Genomic DNA, 21,200 nt, shown 5'->3' with positions numbered 1-21,200 from the left:
TGCACAGCAAGCTCCCACAGACCGCAATGCAATAATGGCCAGATAATCTGTTGGTTGAAGGATAAATATTGGCTAGGGCACTGGGGATAACTCCATCCTTCTTCGAATAATGCCACGGGATCTTTTCCATCCACTGGAGGGCAGACGGGCCCTCGGTTTAACGCCTCATCTGAAAGATGTTACCTCCGACAGTGCAGCACTCCCTCAGTATTGTGCCCAAATCCCGGGAGTGGGGACTTGAACCCACAACCTTCTGACTCGGAGGCGAGAGAGCGAGCCACTGTTTTTGAAGAGACTGGCATGTTGCTGGATTACAGGATTCAACATAAATAGCGCTTCCACAAAAAAAAAGACAGAAACCGCTGAAAATATTCCCTCGCTTCACAGAAACTTTAATCTTGCACCAGCACAGCCCGCCTCTTGTTCCGGTGCCTTCCCGCGCCCCAAGCCTCAGCTTTCCGGGCCCTTGCCGCCCTCCGGCCGCTCGTGGTTCGCGGGCCCCGGCTCCCGGGCCTTGCTGTGCCGCCGGCTGTACTGCTCGTAGATGGGCTTGTAGATGTACAGCCCGCCCGCCACCGCCAGCGCCAGCTGAGGCAGTGTCAGGCGGCCCGGGCCCATGGACGCCTTCGAAGCTCCGCGGTGTCGGTCCCGGTCCCGGCGGGCGTTCGGCGCTCACTCCGCGGCTCGCGGCCCTGCAATCGCCTCACACCGCGCCTGCGCAACCGCTCAGCCGGCCCCGTGCGGCTCACGTGGACGCGTTTGCGCCAATCGGAAGCCTCCAGGGTGCCCCGCCCCTCGGCGCCATTTTCCTGCCTGTTTCTGAACCCCAACCAAGACTTGTATTAATATATATATATCTCTAAAGATATACAAATTATACTTTCCTCTCCCCCTACACTGGCCTCAAAATCTGTTACAGCTCCAACTTTTTCCACTTCTGACCAAGGGTCATTGACCTGAAACTTTTAACTCCACAGACACTGCGCCTGACCGGTTGAGTCGCCCTCGAAGGACACCCTCAAAGCCTCCCTGACATCCCCACCGCCACCTGGGAGTCGCCGGCCAAAGACCAGCCCGCCCTAAAGTGGAGGAAGTGCATCCGGGAGGGCGCTGAGCACCTCGAGTCTCGTCGCCGCGAGCGTGCAGAAAACAACGCAGGCAGCGGAAAGAGCGTGCGGCAAACCACTCCCACCCACCCCTTCCCTCAGCGACTATCTGTCCCACCTGTGACAGGGACGGTGGCTCTCGTATGGGACTGTTCGGCCACCTAAGGACTCATTTTTAGAGTGGAAGTAAGTCTTCCTCGATTCCGAGGGACTGCCTATGACGATGATGAGTATTTCAAACATTTTCTGTTTTTATTTCAGATTCCAGCAGCCGCAATATTTTGCTTTTGTACTTGCATTTGTACGAGCACTTTTCTCGCCCAGCAGATATCCCAAAGCAAACGCGGCAGCCAATTTGCGCACAGCAAGCTCCCACAAATCACCACTGATGTTGAGTGATAAATATTGGCCAAGAAACAAGGGATAACTCCCCTGCTCTTCTTCAAAATAGTGCCATGTGATCTTTTACGTCCACCTGGATTAATGTCTCATCCGATAGTGCAGCACTTCCACCGTACTGCACTGGAGTGTCAGCCTAGATTTTTGTTGTCAAGTCTATGGAATGGGACTTAAACCTTTCTGACTCAACGGCGAGTCATATCCGTGTGGCTTATGACTTAAAGCAACTCCTTATGCCAGAATGCTGAGTAACATTTACCACCCAGTCATTCTAGTTCTACTCTCCCCGTCCCCCTCCCAAAATGGAAACATCTGCTCAATATTTACCGGATCAAACCCTTTTGTAATCTTGAAGACCTCTATTAGGCCACCCTTCAATCTTTTTTCTAGAGAAAAGAGCCCCAGCCTGTTCAATCTTTCCTGATAGTATAATTTTAGTAAATCTTTTTTGCATCTTCTACAGTGCCTCTATATCCTTTTTATAACAAGACCACCAGAGCTGTTTACAGTACTCCCAAGTGTGGTCTAACCAAGGTTCTTTCTACAAGTTTAACATAACTTCTCTGCTTTTCAATTTTACCCCTCTAGAAATTAACCCCAGCACATAGTTTGTTTTTTTAATGGCATTAGTAACCGGTTACTTTTGGTGATTTGTGTACCTGTACCCCCAGATCCCTCTGCTCCTCTACCCCATTTAGGCACTTATTTTACAAGCAGTATTTAGCCTTCTTATTCTTCCAATCAAAATGTTTTACCTCTTCTCTATCTTGAAGTTCATTTGCCATTCGCCCATCCTTCAAGTTTATTAATGTCTTTTTGTATTTTGTCGCAGTCCTCCTTTGTATGAACTACAACCTCCAATTTAGTGTCTTTCGCAAATTTTGAATTTGTACCTCCGATCCCAAGTTCAAATCATTTACGTAAATGTTGAAGAGGTCCCAGCACCTATCCTTGTTGAACACCACTTCCCACTTTTTGCCAGTCTGATTAACAACATTTAAACTACTCCGTTTTCTGTTTTGTATCCAGCTTGCTATCCATTTTCTGCTATTATAAGTTTAATTAATTCAGCTCTTCCTCTCTAGTTTCAAACCTTGAGTAGTGTTGTCAACCCTTCTGGAATGGGCCATGGATCTCTCCCGTGTTGCTACCAGATGTCCAGATCTTCGTGATTTAAATTTCAGCTGTGACAGAGGCCACCCCAACCCTTGCTCCATGACGTCACTGGCTGCTGCTGTAGGAAAGCCTACAGCTCGATGCCCTAAATATGTCAATTTAGGCAGTTTTTAAATAACACCAAGTAACATTACAGAGAAATTTGATAAAGAAGGAAAGATCCAAGTTGCTTTTTATCCCCGACTACAAAACTCCACACACTAAACAGTAACATGGACCATAAAGAGTTGATTCCTTCTGTGAGATATGCAGTGATTTAAATAACTGAGGTGTGTCAAGGGACTCATTTAATTTATCTACATGCAGTGGGTAAAGAAAACACTATTTTCACAGAACCAATCAAAAATATTTACTTACTGCTTGAGCGGATTTTCAAAACCCTCTTCCACACCTCCTACAACAGCAGAACTTCTGATTCATCAACAACATGGGACAGGAGTAAAGACATCTTACTGCAATCGTATCGGGCCCTGGTGAGACCGCACCTGGAGTATTGTGTACAGTTTTGGTCTTACCCAAGGAAGAATATACTTGCCATAGAGGGAGTGCAACAAAGGTTCACCAGACTGATTCCTGATATTGGGGGGGGGGGGGGGGGTGTTGTCTTGTGAGGATAGCTTGAGTAGACTAGGCCTATATTCTCTAGAGTTTAGAAGAATGAGAGGTGAAATATTACAAAATTCTTACAGGACTCATCAAGGTAGATGGAGGGAGATTGATTCCCTTGGCTGGGGAGTCTAGAACCAGGGGTCACACTCTCAGAATAAGGGGTTGACCATTTAGGACTGAAAGGAGAAAGTTCTTCACTCAGAGGGTGGTTGAATCTTTGGAATTCTCTACTCCACAGGGCTGTGGATGCTCAATCATTGTGTATATATTAGACTTTTTGAGATTAAGGGAATCAAGGGATTTGGGGATAGCAGGGGAGTAGAATTGAGGTACAGATTGAACCTCTCCGACATCACCCCTCGTCCGGCACCATTCCCGGCAGGGGGTCGGGTCTTTGTGTGAAAGCGGCAAGAGCGGCTGCAGCGTTGAATGTGGGATGGCCAGTGATCCGGAGAATCAGTGCCGGCCTCCTCCCTCTCTCACGACCCCCCCCCCCGCCGCACCCCCCACCCACAGCTCTCCGAGAGAGAGAGCCTGACACTCACAGACAACAGCAGCCATCGAGCTGCACGGCACCTGCTATTTTGCAGCATTCTGGCGTCGGCAGACCCGAGACCTGGGTTGAAGCAGCCAGGTCTCTTGGAGAGAGGTCGAGCCCAGCGGGGGTGTCGGGGCCCTGAAGAGGTCAGCGAGCAGCAGGAGGTGAGGTCGTCGGCCCGAGGACACAGTGTGGGTGTTGTTGGTGCCCCAAGTCAGCAGTACCCAGTAAGTCTGGGGGTGGAGTCCGGCAAAATCCCTTATCCGGCACAGGCCAGGTCCCAAGTTTGCTGGATAAGGGAGGTTCAACCTGTAGAAGATCAGCCATGATCTTATTAAAACCAGTGAAAAAGCTATTTCAAAACTACAGAATTTATTCATTTTTACAGTAAGCATATCCAACCCTGCAACTATACAGTAAACCAGATCTGTATACATGTAAAATATTTTAGGGCCCTGCCTGGTTGATAGATTCTTAAGCACATACAAACTCACAACACATGGCTGCTTCATAAACAAACACTGAGTTAAGCCATCACTTTTATTATCAACTGATTTTAACATTGTCATTTGCCTACAATTGTTCACTTTGTCAAATGGAAAAGGTATGTAACTGCAATGTAACTGAATTCAAATTAAAAGCATAACTCGTCTCTTTACCCCCAGAAATCTCAAGAGGTGAATGTATACATCTGCAAAATCATTCACATGAGGAAGGTAAAAATAAAAATAGGGCTAATTTTCACCATGGAATAAAATTACAATCTTCAAAAAAAAAGTTAAGAAATTCAGCACACCAATATTAATAATTTACACCTTGTGGAATTTACGTTCACATGATAGCAAATTACAAACTTGCTAAGGAAAAAGAGACTTGCATTTTCATGCATATACACCAGTACACGCAAAGACACAGTAAATACATTAAAGATCCTGCAACTTTAGTCTCTTACGTAATGCCAAACTATGTTTAGCGTAACATACTTGCACAATACAACTGCTAAGGAAGTTTTTGACCAGTACTTTGCAAATACAGATGGAAAATTATTAGTAAAACTACCTCTACTGTCTTATTATTCAAAGTCAAATGAGATGCATATTGTTTGAAAAAAGTGTCATCATTCTTAGGCATGTATCACAAACAGCAGTCAGATAGGTCTGAACATATTCAAACACACACTTATACAGCTTACACCTATTAATATTTTGGATCAAAAGGCATTGGGCCCAACTCAATTTCAACGTTCGCCATGTGTCTTCCATTGGTACGCCCTGGCTTGTTCCATTTACGTTCCCTGTGGTGATAATAAGCCTGCTGATGTTTCCTTTCATGTCTCTGATGTGTGGAGCCATCTGCATTTTTAGATGACTGCTTTCCATATTGTTGGTATTTATCAGCATCATAAAGCCGACTGCAAAGATCAAAAAGGAAAGTTCATTATTGCTTTTCAGTAAAATAACAAATGTTACTGTAATTGCTAACTGATCTTTGCACGCCCAATTCTGTAATAGCATTTCTGTAATAGTTATTAGAAGTGCTTTCACTATATTTGAAGCGGCAATATAATACTTGGAATATAATAATAGATGAATATATTCAAAAAGTTCATTTGACATTTTTGTACTAAAGTATAGGCAAAGTGAAGAGGGAACATGACAATACAACCCAGCAGCATTTGTAGGGACATTCTAACAGCCTACCACCAGTGAATATATATATCTATCCAGAGCCAATGAGAGTTATTTCAATGTTCTCTCTCTCACTGCAAGAAGGATCCTAAATGAAATAAATTTTGATACGATCAATCTATTTTCTCCTGAATAGGCATCCAAAGCACAAAACAAATAATTTAGGTCCAAATGACCATTGCACTTAGAGAGGGTGCACAGAGAGTATTGGCAGCTGAACGAGAGGGAGCTTACTCTGCATCTAAACCTTTATAACTGGGGACTATAATTGCTTAAGATACTTTGACAAAAGTGAAAAATATTTCACAGTTCAGCACTGACATCAATGAGTTCCATACAGCTGATATGGTGGCAATGGACTTAAACAAGTGAATAGCAGGCAAGTCTGTTCTGCATGATGATCAGGTGGCTTGCATAATAACACAATGCATCTGATTACCTTGAGCCACTGTCAGTCCAGTGTGTAAGCAATCATCCTTGCAGAGAATTCCATTCTGGTGGTCACAGATTGACATAGAAGATTTGGTTAATCAGAGCTTCTGAGGGTTAGTTATCGAGTGGTAAGCCCTAAACAGTATAATGATTGGTCAGGTATAGTATATTGTTGCCAGCCAAAGCAGAGTGGGCAGCACTGCATCACAGCGAGGGCTGATAGATGCTGTAGTTGGGCTCTAAAGTCCACGTTTTGGTGCCATGCAACAGCGTCGATAGCCTGAATGATTGAAGCTTCGATTACAGGCTCTGATCTCAGCATCAGAAGCCCCAGTGCTAAACAGTTGCCTGGTAATTTTGGCCTCAATCTTGGTACATCCAGTGCTCGGCACCTATCCCAAATCAGCAATTCATTAGTGCAACGCTTCACTGGCCATTACAAGCCTTCAGGACAGTAAGTTACAAGTACATTTCCTGCCTGCCACTGTACCCATCTGAGCTTTGGTTGCTTCAGTTCACCAGGGTACAATTCCAGGACCACTGTTGCTGCCTCTTGGCTAGAGTCCAACTTTGTCAATGCCACTTGCCTTGTCCCTCCATCGTCTCCTGCAGTTTTACACTTGCTCCCTCCCTCTTCAACACACGCTGCTCCGAATTCAACCAATCTCTGACTGCAAAAAGAATGCAAACCTCCAAAGGGTCTAAATGGAGCAAGTAAGCTGCCTGACACTGATTCACAGTAGAGGATGAATGGCACCAAGATCAAGTCACAACCGCGGCAAACCCTCTAAGCAGTTAGACATATTGCATAAAAGTAAGACAACGTAGATCACAGCAGACACGAACCGCTCAGATGTTCGAAGCTCCATATGGCAAAGTATTTGAGGCATATTGTGCACTAACACCCTAAAGCACTACACTCACCTGTACCCCGAGTCACTGCCTGCCCAGCAGTTCCAAACCACTACCCACAAAGGATACGAGAGTGATTGTCTCACACCATCAACTCCCAGACAACTTTGCACTACAGTCAACAGAACAGCCTCAAGTTTCTGGTCCTTCTATCATCAAACAGGCCCTGATTCCTGATCACCCCATCAGCCTGGTTTTCAAATCTCCTGAATGACTACCTTTGCTCACGAAACCTCCAACTCAATGGACCCCCCTAGCATTTCTAAGCTAGAGTTCCCCAGTCGGCTGCTTTTCATTCTGCTCTTTTCAATGACTGCAAAGTCCCAATGCAGGTTAAGCTTGTGGTGTACGGATAGTACATTTAAACAGTTCTCCATTCTGGTTCAAAACTCAAAAACCTTTCAACAAAAAGTTTTCCTCCGGCCCACATCATCCCGATCATGGAACCTCTTTTCTCCTCTTGCTACTCCTCATTGGCTATACAGTGGACATGTGCTTTCAGTGTGGTACAAGGATCTACACAGAGCAGCAGCATCATACCAGACACCTTGATGTTGAAGATATCCAAGTGCAGTGCCACGTACTAAGCTTACTCGTCAACTTGTTAATCCAGATCCTCATATGAGGGGTTTTGCAAAGCAAGTACCCAAACTCCACACTTGATCAGCTCCGCAGGGCGGGCCACATTGTCCGCATGTCAGACAGGAGACTCCCAAAGCAAGCGCTCTACTCGGAACTCCTTCATGGCAAACGAGCAAAGGTGGACAGAGGAAACGTTACAAGGACATCCCCAAAGCCTCCCTGATAAAGTGCAACATCCCCACCGATAGCTGGGAGTCCCTGGCCAAACACCGCCCTAAGTGGAGGAAGTGCATCCGGGAGGGTGCTGAGCAAAAGGCAAAAAGCAAAAAGGGTCACATTACAGCAAAATCCTAAAGGGGAAAAGTGTGTTAAAAAGACAAGCCTGAAGGCTCTGTGCCTCAATGTGAGGAGTATTCAGAATAAGGTGGACGAATTAACTGCGCAGATAGCAGTTGACGGATATGATGTAATTGGCATCACGGAGACATGGCTCCAGGGTGACCAAGGCTAGGAACTCAACATTCAGGGGTATTCAACATTGAGGAAGAATAGACAGAAAGGAAAAGGAGGTGGGGTGGCACTGCTGGTTAAAGAGGAAATTAATGCAAAAGTAAGGAAGGACATTAGTTTGGATGATGTGGAATCTGTATGGGTGGAGCTACGGAATACCAAAGGGCAGAAAACGCTAGTGGGAGTTGTGTACAGACCACCAAACAGTAGTAATGAGGATGGGGACAGCATCAAAACAAGAAATTAGGGATGCGTGCAATAAAGGTACAGCAGTTACCATGGGCGACTTCAATCTACATATTGACTGGGCTAACCAAACTAATAGCAATGCGGTGGAGGAGGATTTCCTGGAGTGTATTAGGGATGGTTTTCTAGACCAATATGTCAAGAAACCAACTAGAGGGCTGGCCATCCTAGACTGGGTGATGTGTAATGAGAAAGGACTAATTAACAATCTTGTTGTGCGAGGCCCCTTGGGGAAGAGTGACCATAATATGGTAGAATTCTTTATTAAGATGGAGGGTGACACAGTTAATTCAGAGACTAGGGTCCTGAACTTGGGGAAAGGTAACTTCGATGGTATGAGACATGAATTGGCTAGAATAGACTGGAGAGTGATACTTAAAGGGTTGATGGTGGATAGGCAATGGCAAACGTTTAAAGATCATATGGATGAACTTCAACAATTGTACATCTCTGTCTAGAGTAAAAATAAAACGGGGAAGGTGACTCAACCGTGGCTAACAAGGGAAATTAAGGATAGTGTTAAATCCAAGGAAGAGGCATATAAATTGGCCAGAAAAAGCAGCAAACCTGAGGAGTGGGAGAATTTTGTAATACAGCAGAGGAGGACAAAGGGTTTAATTAGGAGGGGGAAAATAGAGTACGAGAGGAAGCTTGCTGGGAACATAAAAACTGACTGCAAAAGCTTCTATAAATGAAGAGAAAAAGATTAGTGAAAACAAATGTAGGTCCCTTGCAGTCAGATTCAGGTCAATTTATAATGGGGAACAAAGAAATGGCGGACCAGTTGAACAAATACTTTGGTTCTGTTTTCACGAAGGAAGACACAAATAACCTTCCGGGAGAAGGAGGAACTGAAGGATATCCTTATAAAGCAGGAAATTGTGTTAGGGAAATTGATGGGATTGAAGCCCGATAAATCCCCATGGCCTGATAGTCTGCATCCCAGAGGACTGAAGGAAGTGGCCATCGAAATAGTGGATGCACTGGTGATCATTTTCCAACAGTCTATCGAATCTGGATCAGTTCCCATGGACTGGAGGGTAGTTAATGTAACGGATAATTATAGACCGGTTAGCCTGACATCAGTAGTGGGGAAAATGTTGGAATCAATTATTAAAGATGAAATAGCGGCGCATTTGGAAAGCAGTGACAGGATCGGTCTAAGTCAGCATGGATTTATGAAAGGGAAATCATGCTTGACAAATCTTCTGGAATTTTTTGAGGATGTAACTAGTAGAGTGGAGAAGGGAGAATCAGTGGATGTGGTGTATTTGGACTTTCAAAAGGCTTTTGACAAGGTCCCACACAAGAGATTGGTGTGCAAAATCAAAGCACATGGTATTGGGGGTAATGTACTGACATGGATAGAGAACTGGTTGGCAGACAGGAAGCAGAGAGTCGAGATAAATGGGTCCTTTTCAGAATGGCAGGCAGTGACTAGTGGGGTGCCGCAGGGCCGGCCCGTTCAGCCTTCGGTCCCGAAAGGCCTGCCTGAAGCACTTTCACACAGGTAGGAAGATGGTTTATTTAATCTTTTCTTTGCTTATAAATGTTTATTCAGGTTGGATTTATTTGTATAATATTTGTATAAGTATAAATAAGGATTTATTATAGAATTTAATGACTTCCCTTCCCCCCCACCTCGTTCTGGACGCCTGATTTGTAACCTGCGCCTGATTTTTTAATGTGTAGAACAGGTTTTTTCAGTTCTACAAAAATCTTTACTTGCTCCATTCTACTTTAGTTTGGAGTATGTTGTCACTGTGGAAACTTTGAAATCAGGCATCAGTGGCCGGACACGCCCCCTTTTGAAGAAAAAATTCTGTTCCAAAGTAGAACTGTTCTACCTGACTAGAACTGCAGAAAAAAAAATGTGGAGAATTGCGATTTCTAAGATAGTCCGTTCTCCACCAGTTGCTCCTAAAAATCAGGCGCAAATCATGTGGAAACTTGGGCCCCTAGTGTTGTCCCTGGAGTTTGCCAATGGACAAAGAGGATGAGAGAGTGAAGTCGCACTTCTATCTGCAAGGCTATATTTTCTGCAAAAACTTGAGATTTATTTTTCAATTGATAATATTTCTGGAATGTTACCACTTCTTGCACATATTGTACAAATTCAAATACAACTGAAAATGCTGGAAAACACTCCGGCAGCATCTATGGAGAGAGAAATTGAGTCAATGTTTCAGGTCGATGACCTTTCATTGAATGGTCATCGACCTGAAACGTTAGCTTGGTTTCTCTCTCCAGAGATGCTGCCTAACCTAGTACGTGTTTTCCAGCATTTTCGGTTTTTATTTCAGATTTCCAGCATCTGCAGTATTTTGCTTTTGTAGCACTTCAAACGTGTTGCCTTGTCCAGTTAAAGCCTTGTGAACTAAGGACAGTAACAAATGCAATTAAAACTATGCTTTGGGCCACACGCATGTTGCAAGAATATGAGCGACTAAAATGTACATCAGAAAATGTAAACATCAGACAATAGATGATTCAGCCTTACACAGGGCACATCCACACATCAATGTTCACCCATGTGGTTCTTCAGCAGTGATCACATGACAGCGATTAGCAATGAGAACCCTGGCTGATTTATCCAAGGTGCCGAGACCAATTACAGTGCTTCTAAAGCTGCCCTTGCTGAGATCAGCTAACCCAGCATAAATCTGGGATTGAACCTGGGATCTAGTTAGGCAGTATGGCTGATTCAATCACTGGATAAACTCACTGAGCCATTGGAGTGCAAGCTGAACCTTCTTAAAACATGTCTGATCCACATCCCCACCAGATTAGACATTTTTTAGGATCAGCCAACTGCTACATAAAAAAAATCTCTGATCTATTGAAAATGCAATGTGAATTAACTGAATTCATAAATGAAGAATGCTATTCAGTACATTTCTTTCCAAATACATCAAACATGTATAACTAGTGGAACTTGACATTTAACTTCTAAATTTAAATAAACTCCAAGTTTTCTCACATTCTTGTTGATTAGAATTGAGTCAATTCCTGAAACAAAATACAAAGAAATCCCAGAGTAATGTACACAATCCTGACTAAAACATTAATTTCCATACTAGCCACTTAGTTGTGTAGGTAAAATTCTTCAAATCAAGTGAAAATAATTGTACAATTTAAATCACGGCAGAAAAATAATAATAAATCCTGCACTGAATAAAAGGACATGCTTTGTCAATATTTGAGAAACTTACCTTGCTCCAAATCGATTGAAATAATTGTCACCAAAAAAGTGTCTGTAGATGTAGTCATCTAGGTCATCAAAAGGATCATTTTTGCCTTCTTGGTGCTCTGCAATATCTTCAAGGTAATCCTCAACATCATTGACAAAATCAGAGAATAACATTTGGTCATGTATAAAAAGGCCATTGTGGAAGAACCGGTTTATAAATTTCTCCAGCTCACTCCAGCGTTGGAACCCAACCACCTCCCGTTGAAGGTAATTATGGAGAAGCTTATGGAAATCTTCAACCTTGATGGGATCAAGAACTTTATTAAAGAGACTCAGAGATTCTTGATGGGCACATTCAAAGACCCCAGAGCAACCCTTGGGGCTCCTATCGTAGCTATGTTTTCCAAAGTGATCATGTTCACTTGTACTCTTTTCAAAAGTGTGAGGCTCCTCAGTGAACATTCTGTGGGGTTTCCCTGAATCGCTGTGCTGGAACTGCTCATGAACCGTTTCGCTGGATTTATACTGACAGGAATCTTTGCCTCCGTGATCACCATGCTGTTGGTACTCGTTTGTTCTACATGGGTGTTCATTATGACGTTGCTGGAACCGATGACGCCTGGTCTTTGCATCTCCTGCTTCGTCGCGTCTCTTATTTTTGTGAAATAATTTTTTTGCTGAGTCGTGGAAGTGTCGGAATGTGGATTTAACAGAATCAGAGAATTTCTTCAGGTTCTCTTTGACAGCTTCTTTTGCCAGTTTAATTTTTTCTTTATGATGACGCACAAACTCCTTCGTTGAGTTTTTCACAGCATCAAAACTGTTCTTAAATGACCTTATAAAACTTTCTTTGGGTTGATATTTTTTGCCCCTGTTCCCATAAAACCCCTTCTTTGAAGTTTGTTTAAGTTCAGGATCATCCTTTTCTTCCTTAGCTTCAACATAAAGTCTCTCCCACAAGTCAGAGCGTTGCTGCTCAAAGTCTAATTTCTTCTCCAGTTCTGCAAGTCTAGTTTGCAAACTTTCTGTATCCTTACCTTCTTGTGCTATATGAGGCAAGGACTGAAAAAAACTCAAGGAACCCAGTTCCTTGCGTAAAGCATCAGTAATTTCCCTTTCTTTGTCCAATTCCTTTCTTAACATCTGAGCCTCAGTCACAAGGCTCCCCTTCTGTTGAAGAAAACTGTGTATTTGTTGCTTTTCCTCCTCCAAATGATCCTTTAATTTCTGGTTTTCAGTGATAATCGTTTCAGCATCCATCCCCTTTCCTTCTAATGTCCTGATTTGTTCCCTCAGCTTCCGAAGCTCATTTTGCAGCAAGGATAGTGCCTTCTCTTCGTGTTCCAGAGATTCCTTCATACGCTGGTTTTCTTTAGCAAGGTTTTGTTGCTGTGACTCAACAGAAAGCTTAGCATCTACGGTCTGTTTTAAACGTGTTTCCAAGTTTTCTCCTTGAGACTAAATAATCATAAAGAAGAAAATTGTTAAATATACAGATGTAAATGGAATCTGTAACATATTACAAAATGCTTACATTTTTTAACTAGTCTTATTATAGGGCAACTCAATGAAATATGCAGGAAAGTGGAGCTGAGCCCAAGATCAGATCAGCCATGATCTTATTAAATGGCAGAGCAGGCTCGAGGGGCCAAATGGCCTACTCCTGCTCCTATTTCTTACGTTCTTAAATATCCAAATTCTGCTTAATAAAAATATAGAATGTCAGTGTGCATATGTATGGAGGGGGAAGCACAGTAATATTAGCATAAGAAGGTAGTTATTGCTTTTGAGTACTTATATGCTACACTTCGAAATGTTCTTATTTAACAAGATCAGCTCTTAGCGAGCAGTCCTTCTACAGTTAACCAGCAGATGATTAGCGCAGAACGTTTGCCAGAAACTACTCTGTTCTGAATTCTGGAAGCAGATGAAAAACGACGTCTTATTTTTTATGATAACTGTTTCTTTTCAAACATAGCAAAACTCATCTGCAGCAACTTCAAGTTTAGGATGCAACTTCCAATTTGCTTGGAAATTCCAATGACACTTAAGTATTCTCCTCGGCAACCCTGGTCAATTGTGGAGAAGCATTCACTAAGAATACTTGTCCACAAACTAGATCATTTAAAAGTGAAGCAACCAGAAGTGAATTACTTCTCCAGAGGGATTTGGGGACACTTTGGTGAAAAAAATCACCAGGCCAACCTGGTTTGGTGAATCTCACAGTGGGCAGCACAAGTACGTTGTCCATTCATTCATATAATGGTACACGGTGTAAGGGCGAAAAATGTTACAATGCAACATTTGTAGAAATTATATCACTTATTTGTCCGATATGACACTGATTTGCAAATTCTTCTGAAAAGGTAGTTTGTCTTCCTAGTTTTCCAAAAATTGGCTTTGCCTGCTGGTATCACCATAGGGGTGTTATAGTTATAATATCCTCTGGATTAATTAAACAATTTTAATAATACACAAGCGACCTAGTAATTTCAGTTTTATATTGTTGCAGATATGAAAGAGAGAAAATAGAAGCATATCAGACTAGATAGGTCTGTTAAAGGGTAATTTTGAATAGAGATTGTGGAGGTTCAGGAAATAGTGACTTGAAGAATCAAGTCTTCACAAATGCAGTCAAATTCCATATTTAGTATGACTCAGGATTGTAAAGGACAACAAGCAGACACCAATACAGTACAAAGGGGCCAATGGCTCCTACGGTACAGTAAACTTCTATAGTTCTGCGTTACAAAAAAGAGACTTAAATATATTACAAATAAATGTCAAGAAGATACAGATGGGATACATTGGGAAGGAAATAAAGAGAAACTGGTTATATATTCTAAGGATCTCCAGTAAGACAGGAGGATACCAACGGTCATATTATTTAAAAAAGGAGCAAGACATGAAAAGTACAGACTAGTTAACCTACTAGCTGTAGTAGAAAAAATGCTTGAGAACATTATATAGGATTATCCTTTTCCTACAGTTCACAGATGTCAAGAAGTGACAAGCGTGGTTTTAGAGCAATAGGGTATGCAGTCTGTCAGAATTGTTTTAGAAGTAACCAAATAATGAATAACATACATAATGTATATTATAATTTTCAGAAGGCATTAGGTAAAATTTCACAGGTGAGACTTTTCATGCTGATGGCTCAAGGAAAATGATAAATTAGCTAGCTGCGTTGAAAACTGCTTGTGGAGAATATGAAGCAGAAGATAGTAATAAATGGGAAAAAAACACCGTCGAGATGACAGTAAACAATGGAGTTCCACATGGATTGGTACTAAGGCCCACGGTGTTTACACCATTCGTATATAATTTAAAAGAGGACCTCCTGCAATATTATTACATGTTCTGATGATTCCAAGTTGAATAGCTAGGCAGTAAATATATAAAAAACAATTAAGCAGGTAGGTTAAGTAACTGCAGATGGGTTTTAATGTGGATAATTAAATTTAGGGCAATACATTTTGAACAGAAATAGAGATTGTGTTGCAATAGAATGTCCTTTAGAGAAAGAGGAAAAAGGGAAAAAAAGATCACAGTACAATTTGCAATCATTCAATAAGTTTCCAGTCAATGTAAAATATGTATTAATAAAGCTAAACAAAATACTAAAAGATCCATCTCAAGAACATTTGACTACAATTCAAGAGGTTATATTAACTTTGTATTGATCAACGGTGAGGCCACGAGTGATTTTGGGCACCCTACCTTCAAAAGGCATTGATTCGTTGAAGAGGATTCAGAGAAGAGCAACAAGGATGATTCTCGGACTTAGTGCTCCAAGTTATGTGAAGTGACTATCAGAGCTAAACTGAGACATGACCCAAGTCTTCAATGTGATGAGAGGCAGAGATGATGCATATACAAACTGGCTATCAGATTTTGACCGCTGAACTGGAGGAGAGAGGTTTAAAAACAAGTCGCAAGCAACTCTAGAGGGTTAGAAGTAACTCCCCCATTGCCACCTCCCCATCCACAAAGCAATGGATATGTGGAACAGATTCATAGGAAAAGCAGTTGCGGCTGAGATAAATAAAAAGCTACAAAAAGAAACTAGGCAAATCTCAAATAGTCAAGGTGATGGAGATAATTTGCTAGATTCTACAATGGTGCCTCTGTTATGGGGGGCAGGGTGGGAAGGAGATGAGTGTTGTCTGGAAAACCGGTCAGGGCTAAGTAGTGATAATCTCAGGATAGATGACTATGCTGTAGTTCGGCTTGATTATCTTTGGAGATCTGAACTTTCTTTTGGGAGACAGATTGTACATGATCTGCAGAAAGAGTGGGCTTGATGGCCAAAATATCTTTTACTTTTTCAATTTTTTATGTTATTATATAAAGACAAAAACAACCATTTATATAGCATCTTTAGCCTGATCGAAAAGGTGAGTTTTAAGGAGGTTGTTAAAAAGAGGAAAGGTAGGTAGAGAGTGTGAGACCTAAACAGCTGCCAATGGTGGGGTGAAGGGAGGGAGGGAAGAAAATGCACAAGGTGCCAGAGTCAGAGGAATGAAGTTTTAGGGAGAGGTGGGAGGAGGTTACAGAGAAATACTTGGATTTATATAGCGCTTTTCACGACCACCGGACGTCTCAAAGTGCTTTACAGCCAATGAAGTATTTTTGGAGTGTAGTCACTGTTGTAATGTAGGAAATGTGGCAGCCAATTTGCACACACGCAAACTCCCACAAACAGCAATGTGATAATGACCAGATAATCTGTTATTTTGTTATGTTGATTGAGGGATAAATATTGACCAGGATACCGGGGATAACTCCCCTGCTCTTCTTCGTCCACTTGAGAGAGTATCCGAAAGGTGGCACCTCCGACAGTACGTTGCTCTCTCAGCACTGCACTGGAGTGTCAGCCTAGATTTTTAGAACCCTAGAACCCACAACCTTCTGACTCAGAGGCGAGAGTGCTACCCACTGAGCCACAACTGACACCATGAAGGTGGGGGGGGGGGGGGGTGAAGCCATGAAGGGATTTAAACTCAAGAATAAGAATTTTAAATTGGAAACACTGAAGGCCAGCATGGACAGGAGTGATGGCTGAGTGGGACTTGGTACATAACAGAGCCATGGATGAGCCGAAGTTTATAATGTAGAGGATAAGAGAACAGGAGAACACTGCGGTGGTCGAGGTAACAAATTCATAGTTGAGAGTTTCAGCAGCAGATGGACTGATGTTATGCAGGTGAAAGTAGGTGGTGTTTGTGGGTTGGAAGCTCAACTCCGGGTCGAATAGGACACCAGAGCTGCAAAGAGTCTGGTTCAACCTGAGACAGTGGCTAGAAAGGGAGATGGAATGAGTGTCAAGGGTATGACATTTGTGGCAGGGACCAAAGATGCTGAATTCGGTCTTCCCAATGTTTAACTGGAAGAAACTACGGCTCATCCAAGATTAGACATCAGACAAGCAGTCTGACAACACAAAGGCGGTGGAGGAATAGAGAGCGGTGGTGGAAAGATAGAGCTGGGTATTTCTGTGGAAGCTGAACTCGTGCCTTCCAATTATGTCGCCAAGGAGGCAAGAATAGATCCTTGGAGGGGCTCTGGAAATAATGGTTTAGGGAGTGAATGAACAGCCATCGCTGGAGATACCTATCCAATCGTAGTCAGTGTTAGAGTGGAACCAGCGAGGGCAATCCCACTGAGCTAGTCAATGGAGGAAAGACATTGTAGGAGTATGGCGCGGTCGACTGTTTCAAAGACTGCACAGAAGTCTGGGAAACAAAGACAAAACATCCAGCACAGTAAGAGAGGATACCATTTGGAAGGTTGAAAATGGGATGCCAGTTTGCAAGGACAACAGAGTCGAGGGTAGGTCTTTTGAAGAGGGGATTGATGGCAGCTGTTTTGAAAGGCAAGGGAATGGTACCCAATCATCAAAGTTGGACTCTAGCAGCGCAGAGGCTGAGAGCGGAAAGTGGGAAGCTATCTCAAGAAGAAATTCGGGATGCAGCAAAGAACAAGGATTTTAAATGGGAGGCAAGAGAAGTGGAACACAGTAAAGATACTCAAAAGAGAAGATGCCAGGAGTAGGGGAAGAAACCAAGGTGTGATTTGGTGATAAGGGCATCAAGACCACCTCAGCAGTATGTGAAGGTGCTGGAAATTGCAGCCAGATGTAAAAGGTAAATCTGCTGCAATATTAGCAATTTATTATTGAGCAAAAAACATCTGGAAGGAAGCGCACACTCTAAATTCTTACAGTCAGCATAAGTTGCAATTGAAGAATTAATTTAAAACTCATCACTGCCAAAGAACAAAACATAAACACTAAATTGTCGAATGGCCAACAAGAAAAAAAATTGCTGAACAAAAATGCTTACCTAAATGCAAAACAATGACTCATCTTCGGCCATGTACTAGTAGACTGATTAGCTAACTTAATGCCAGAGTAGATGACCTTGAATGGGATCAAGGCTCCATAAGTCTCTGCTCCATTTCATTCAAAACATCCAAAGTATTCTTTTACCTTTACACTTCAAACGTCTTTTTTGTTGAACCCCATTTTGAATGCATCTTATGTTTCCCCTTCGTTAAGTCACCAAGCACCAACATTTGTAAGTGCTTCGAAGTTAAGCATGTGAATTGTTTAATAGCTATCCTACATATCAAGATGTTTGCAGTCATTACACACTATTACAATTGCCAAAAAAGTGTTGGAACCAGAGTCCAGCACTCGCACACAATCTCATTTAAGATATTCTGAAAGCAAGCACAGAAGGCATCTCATGATTACATAGAACGCTATACATGGGATGAATTATGCAGGTAAATGTAGTCGGACATTTTTATTTAAATATCAGGTTGCAGAAGGAAGCTGGCAAATATAATTTTAAAATCTATCGTTGGAGTATTCCCTTAAATCTGCTAATTCCCCAAAAACTGACTTAATAATGGTAATAAGGTTTCAATTTACACAAGGTGCTTTAGAAAAGCATACACTTACTGGGTAATTGCACATCGGCACAGCGCTCAAGCATCAAAACTGCTCAGTGAAAAATGCTGCACTGCATTATGGTAGGGAAAACAACAATTTGCGAATGTGTTAGTACAATATTGGCTGGCACACAGGCAGATAAAATAAACTATGTGCCGTGCAGATACAAGCCACAAAGGTTGAAACAGGTTGCAGAGGCACAAAGGAGCATTGAGAGTTTGAGGCGCAATTGTGCAAATAAAACATTCCCGAAGCCACCCAGATGGACGGGAGGTGGGAGCAGAGAAAGCGAAAAAGGACAAGAGAAACAGCAAGTGCACAATTTGTCGAGATCACCTTCCTGTTTCAGCTTACTTTTTTTTGTGGATTTTGTGGGCTTTTTTCTGGGGGGATTGGCGAATTTTGTGGGCTTGTTTTGATAAGACACTATTGGCTCTTTTCTGGGATTTTTTAGGCAGATGGTGTGGGCTTATTTCCCCCACAGTTGTTGACTCCTTTCTCTTTCTTGGTGGATGTTGCAAGCTTTTTTCTATTTTTTTTGTCAAATATTGTGGACCTTTTCCTATCTTTTTAGCAGACTTTGGTGGCTTTTTTCTAGGTTTCTTTGGGTAAATGTGGGATTTTTGGAGAGGCATGGGCTGCCTTCTCTTTTTTGGTGGACGTTGCAAGCTTTTACCTGCTTTTTTTTGGTCGATGTTGTGTGCTCGGTTCTTATTTTTGTGGTAAAAACTGTGGGCTCTGCTCCGGATTTCTTTGCGCAGATATGGACTTTTTTGTCTAGATATGGGCTGTATTCTCTTTTGTTGGTTCATCTTGTGGTTTTTCTTTTGCGATTTAGGGCTGATGTTACAGGTTCTCTCTTTAGCATTATGGGCTTTTTTCTGAAGGGGGTTTTGGCAGATTTTGTGGCCTTTTCCATTTTTATTTGATAGACATTGTGAGCTCTTTTCCTGGGGGGCCCTGGTATATTTTGTGGGCTCATTTCTGGGGGTTTTGGGGCAGATACCTGATTTTGTGGCAGATTTGGGGTGCTTTCTCTTTTTTTTGATGAATGTTGACGGTCCTTTTTTTCTGATTTTTTGGGGGATATTGTGGGCTGTTCGCTGGAATTTTTGGCGGACATGGTGAGCTACTTTCTCTTTATTTTGCCAGGTGCTATGAGTCCTTCCCTTCTTTTTAGCAAAACATGTAGGTTTTTTCCTGGATATTTCTTGGTGGACATTGCGCGTTTGTTTTCTGTTTTTGGGGAACCGGCCTTTTCCTGGATTGATCACCCATGGTTCCAAAAGCCAAAAGCAAAGCCTGCCCTTATTGTCTCTCTTCCTTATAACTTTTCCCCTCACTGCAACTCCCCCATCTAAATACTGTGAGTCCCCCCTCCCAAATTTCCTCTTCCACTCCTGTGGCTTCATGGTTGTATTTCTTTCTCTCTCTGTTCCCAAGTCTTTTTTCTGACTCCACAGTTGCAACTGTTGGTGGTGTCCTGGGCTCGAATCCCTCTGGAAACATACGACCTGCGAGGTCAGGCCAATTTTAAGAAAAAGAAAACAAAAACAGAGGAGGGTAAGGAAGTTAAAATTTTTTAAAAGTGCCAGATACAAATAAAAAAGTTAAAGTAATTCCAATACATCAAAAAAATAACTAATTTGATGAAAATAGTCTGTATTAAGAATGCATTGTACAGGCATCTATTGCAGTACTGCAATGCAATACATATTTTGAACAGCATACTATTTAAAATGAATACATGGATGGTGTGGTGAGTTGATTTCCTTCTAATTGGCACAAAGTAGAAAATAACCGTAGGAGAACCAACAAGAATTTCAAAGGGAAAATAACACGAAGATCTGTCTAGTATACAGGAATCATTAAATCAAGAATTACGAATACTCATTCACTCATGCCTGCTTCATTCATGAGTTTTCTTACTGAGCTGGTTAAAATAACAAAGTAACGATTTGTACTGCACTTTTCTTTGACAGGCAGACATCCGTCCAGCCCCCCCACCCCCGGCGAACTGCACTTTTTTGACCGACAGGTGACAAGCCACACCCTCTGTCCAGCTCTGTCACCCTCTCCCGCACCCCGAATCATTCCCTCCACGTGGTGCCGAGAAGCAGGACCCGAGGCCCGAGACTCCGTTGATTCCCTCGGCGACTAGCAGGACTCGCTCCCTCGCTAGGCTTCGATTCACTCCCTTGCCAACTTGTTCCTTCCCTCCCCGCCAGGACACGCTCCTCAGGAGTGAGAGAGGCTGGGGGGTGGGGGAGAGAGAGAGAGAGAGAGAGAGAGAAGAGAGAGAGAGAGAGAGAGAGAGAGAGAGAGAGAGAGAGAGAGAGAGAGAGAGAGAGAGAGAGAGAGAGAGAGAGAAAGTGAAAGAGAAGAGAGAGAGAAAGTGAAAGAGAAAGAGAGGGTGGAGGGGGGAAAGAGAGGGTGGAGGGGGGGAAAGAGAGGGTGGAGGGGGGGAAAGAGAGGGTGGAGGGGGGAAAGAGAGGGTGGAGGGGGGAAAGAGAGGGTGGAGGGGGGAAAGAGAGGGTGGAGGGGGGAAAGAGAGGGTGGGGAGGGGGGGAAAGAGAGGGTGGAGGGGGGGAAAGAGAGGGTGGAGGGGGGAAAGAGAGGGTGGAGGGGGGAAAGAGAGGGTGGAGGGGGAAAGAGAGGGTGGAGGGGGGAAAGAGAGGGTGGAGGGGGGAAAGAGAGGGTGGAGGGGGGGAAAGAAGGGTGAGGGGGAAAGAGAGGGTGGAGGGGGGGAAAGAGAGGGTGGAGGGGGGGAAAGAGAGGGTGGAGGGGGGGAAAGAGAGGGTGGAGGGGGGGAAAGAGAGGGTGGGAGGGGGGAAAGAGAGGGTGGAGGGGGGGA

General features: G+C 43.0%; 1 protein-coding gene across 3 annotated transcripts; it reads right to left on the bottom strand.

The window, feature by feature from the left end:
• Positions 1 to 4,183: 4,183 nt before the first annotated feature.
• Positions 4,184 to 18,445, bottom strand: LOC139247826 (cell cycle progression protein 1-like). 3 transcript variants are annotated; one of them, XM_070871789.1, is made up of 3 exons: positions 18,356 to 18,445; positions 11,411 to 12,846; positions 4,184 to 5,239 (listed from the first exon to the last, which is right to left on the bottom strand). In XM_070871789.1, exons 1-3 carry the CDS (start codon positions 18,368 to 18,370, stop codon positions 5,026 to 5,028), a joined length of 1,665 nt encoding a protein of 554 aa, XP_070727890.1. In that variant the 5' UTR covers positions 18,371 to 18,445; the 3' UTR covers positions 4,184 to 5,025. The 3 variants fall into 3 exon arrangements, with proteins under 3 accessions (XP_070727890.1, XP_070727893.1, XP_070727892.1); XM_070871792.1 differs by lacking the exon at positions 18,356 to 18,445 and adding an exon at positions 17,733 to 18,345; XM_070871791.1 differs by lacking the exon at positions 18,356 to 18,445 and adding an exon at positions 15,109 to 17,707.
• Positions 18,446 to 21,200: the final 2,755 nt, after the last annotated feature.

The sequence above is a fragment of the Pristiophorus japonicus genome, unplaced genomic scaffold, assembly GCF_044704955.1.
Source record: "Pristiophorus japonicus isolate sPriJap1 unplaced genomic scaffold, sPriJap1.hap1 HAP1_SCAFFOLD_2822, whole genome shotgun sequence".
NCBI classification, from domain to species: Eukaryota; Metazoa; Chordata; class Chondrichthyes; family Pristiophoridae; genus Pristiophorus; species Pristiophorus japonicus.
This window is presented reverse-complemented; position numbering and strand designations above follow the sequence as displayed.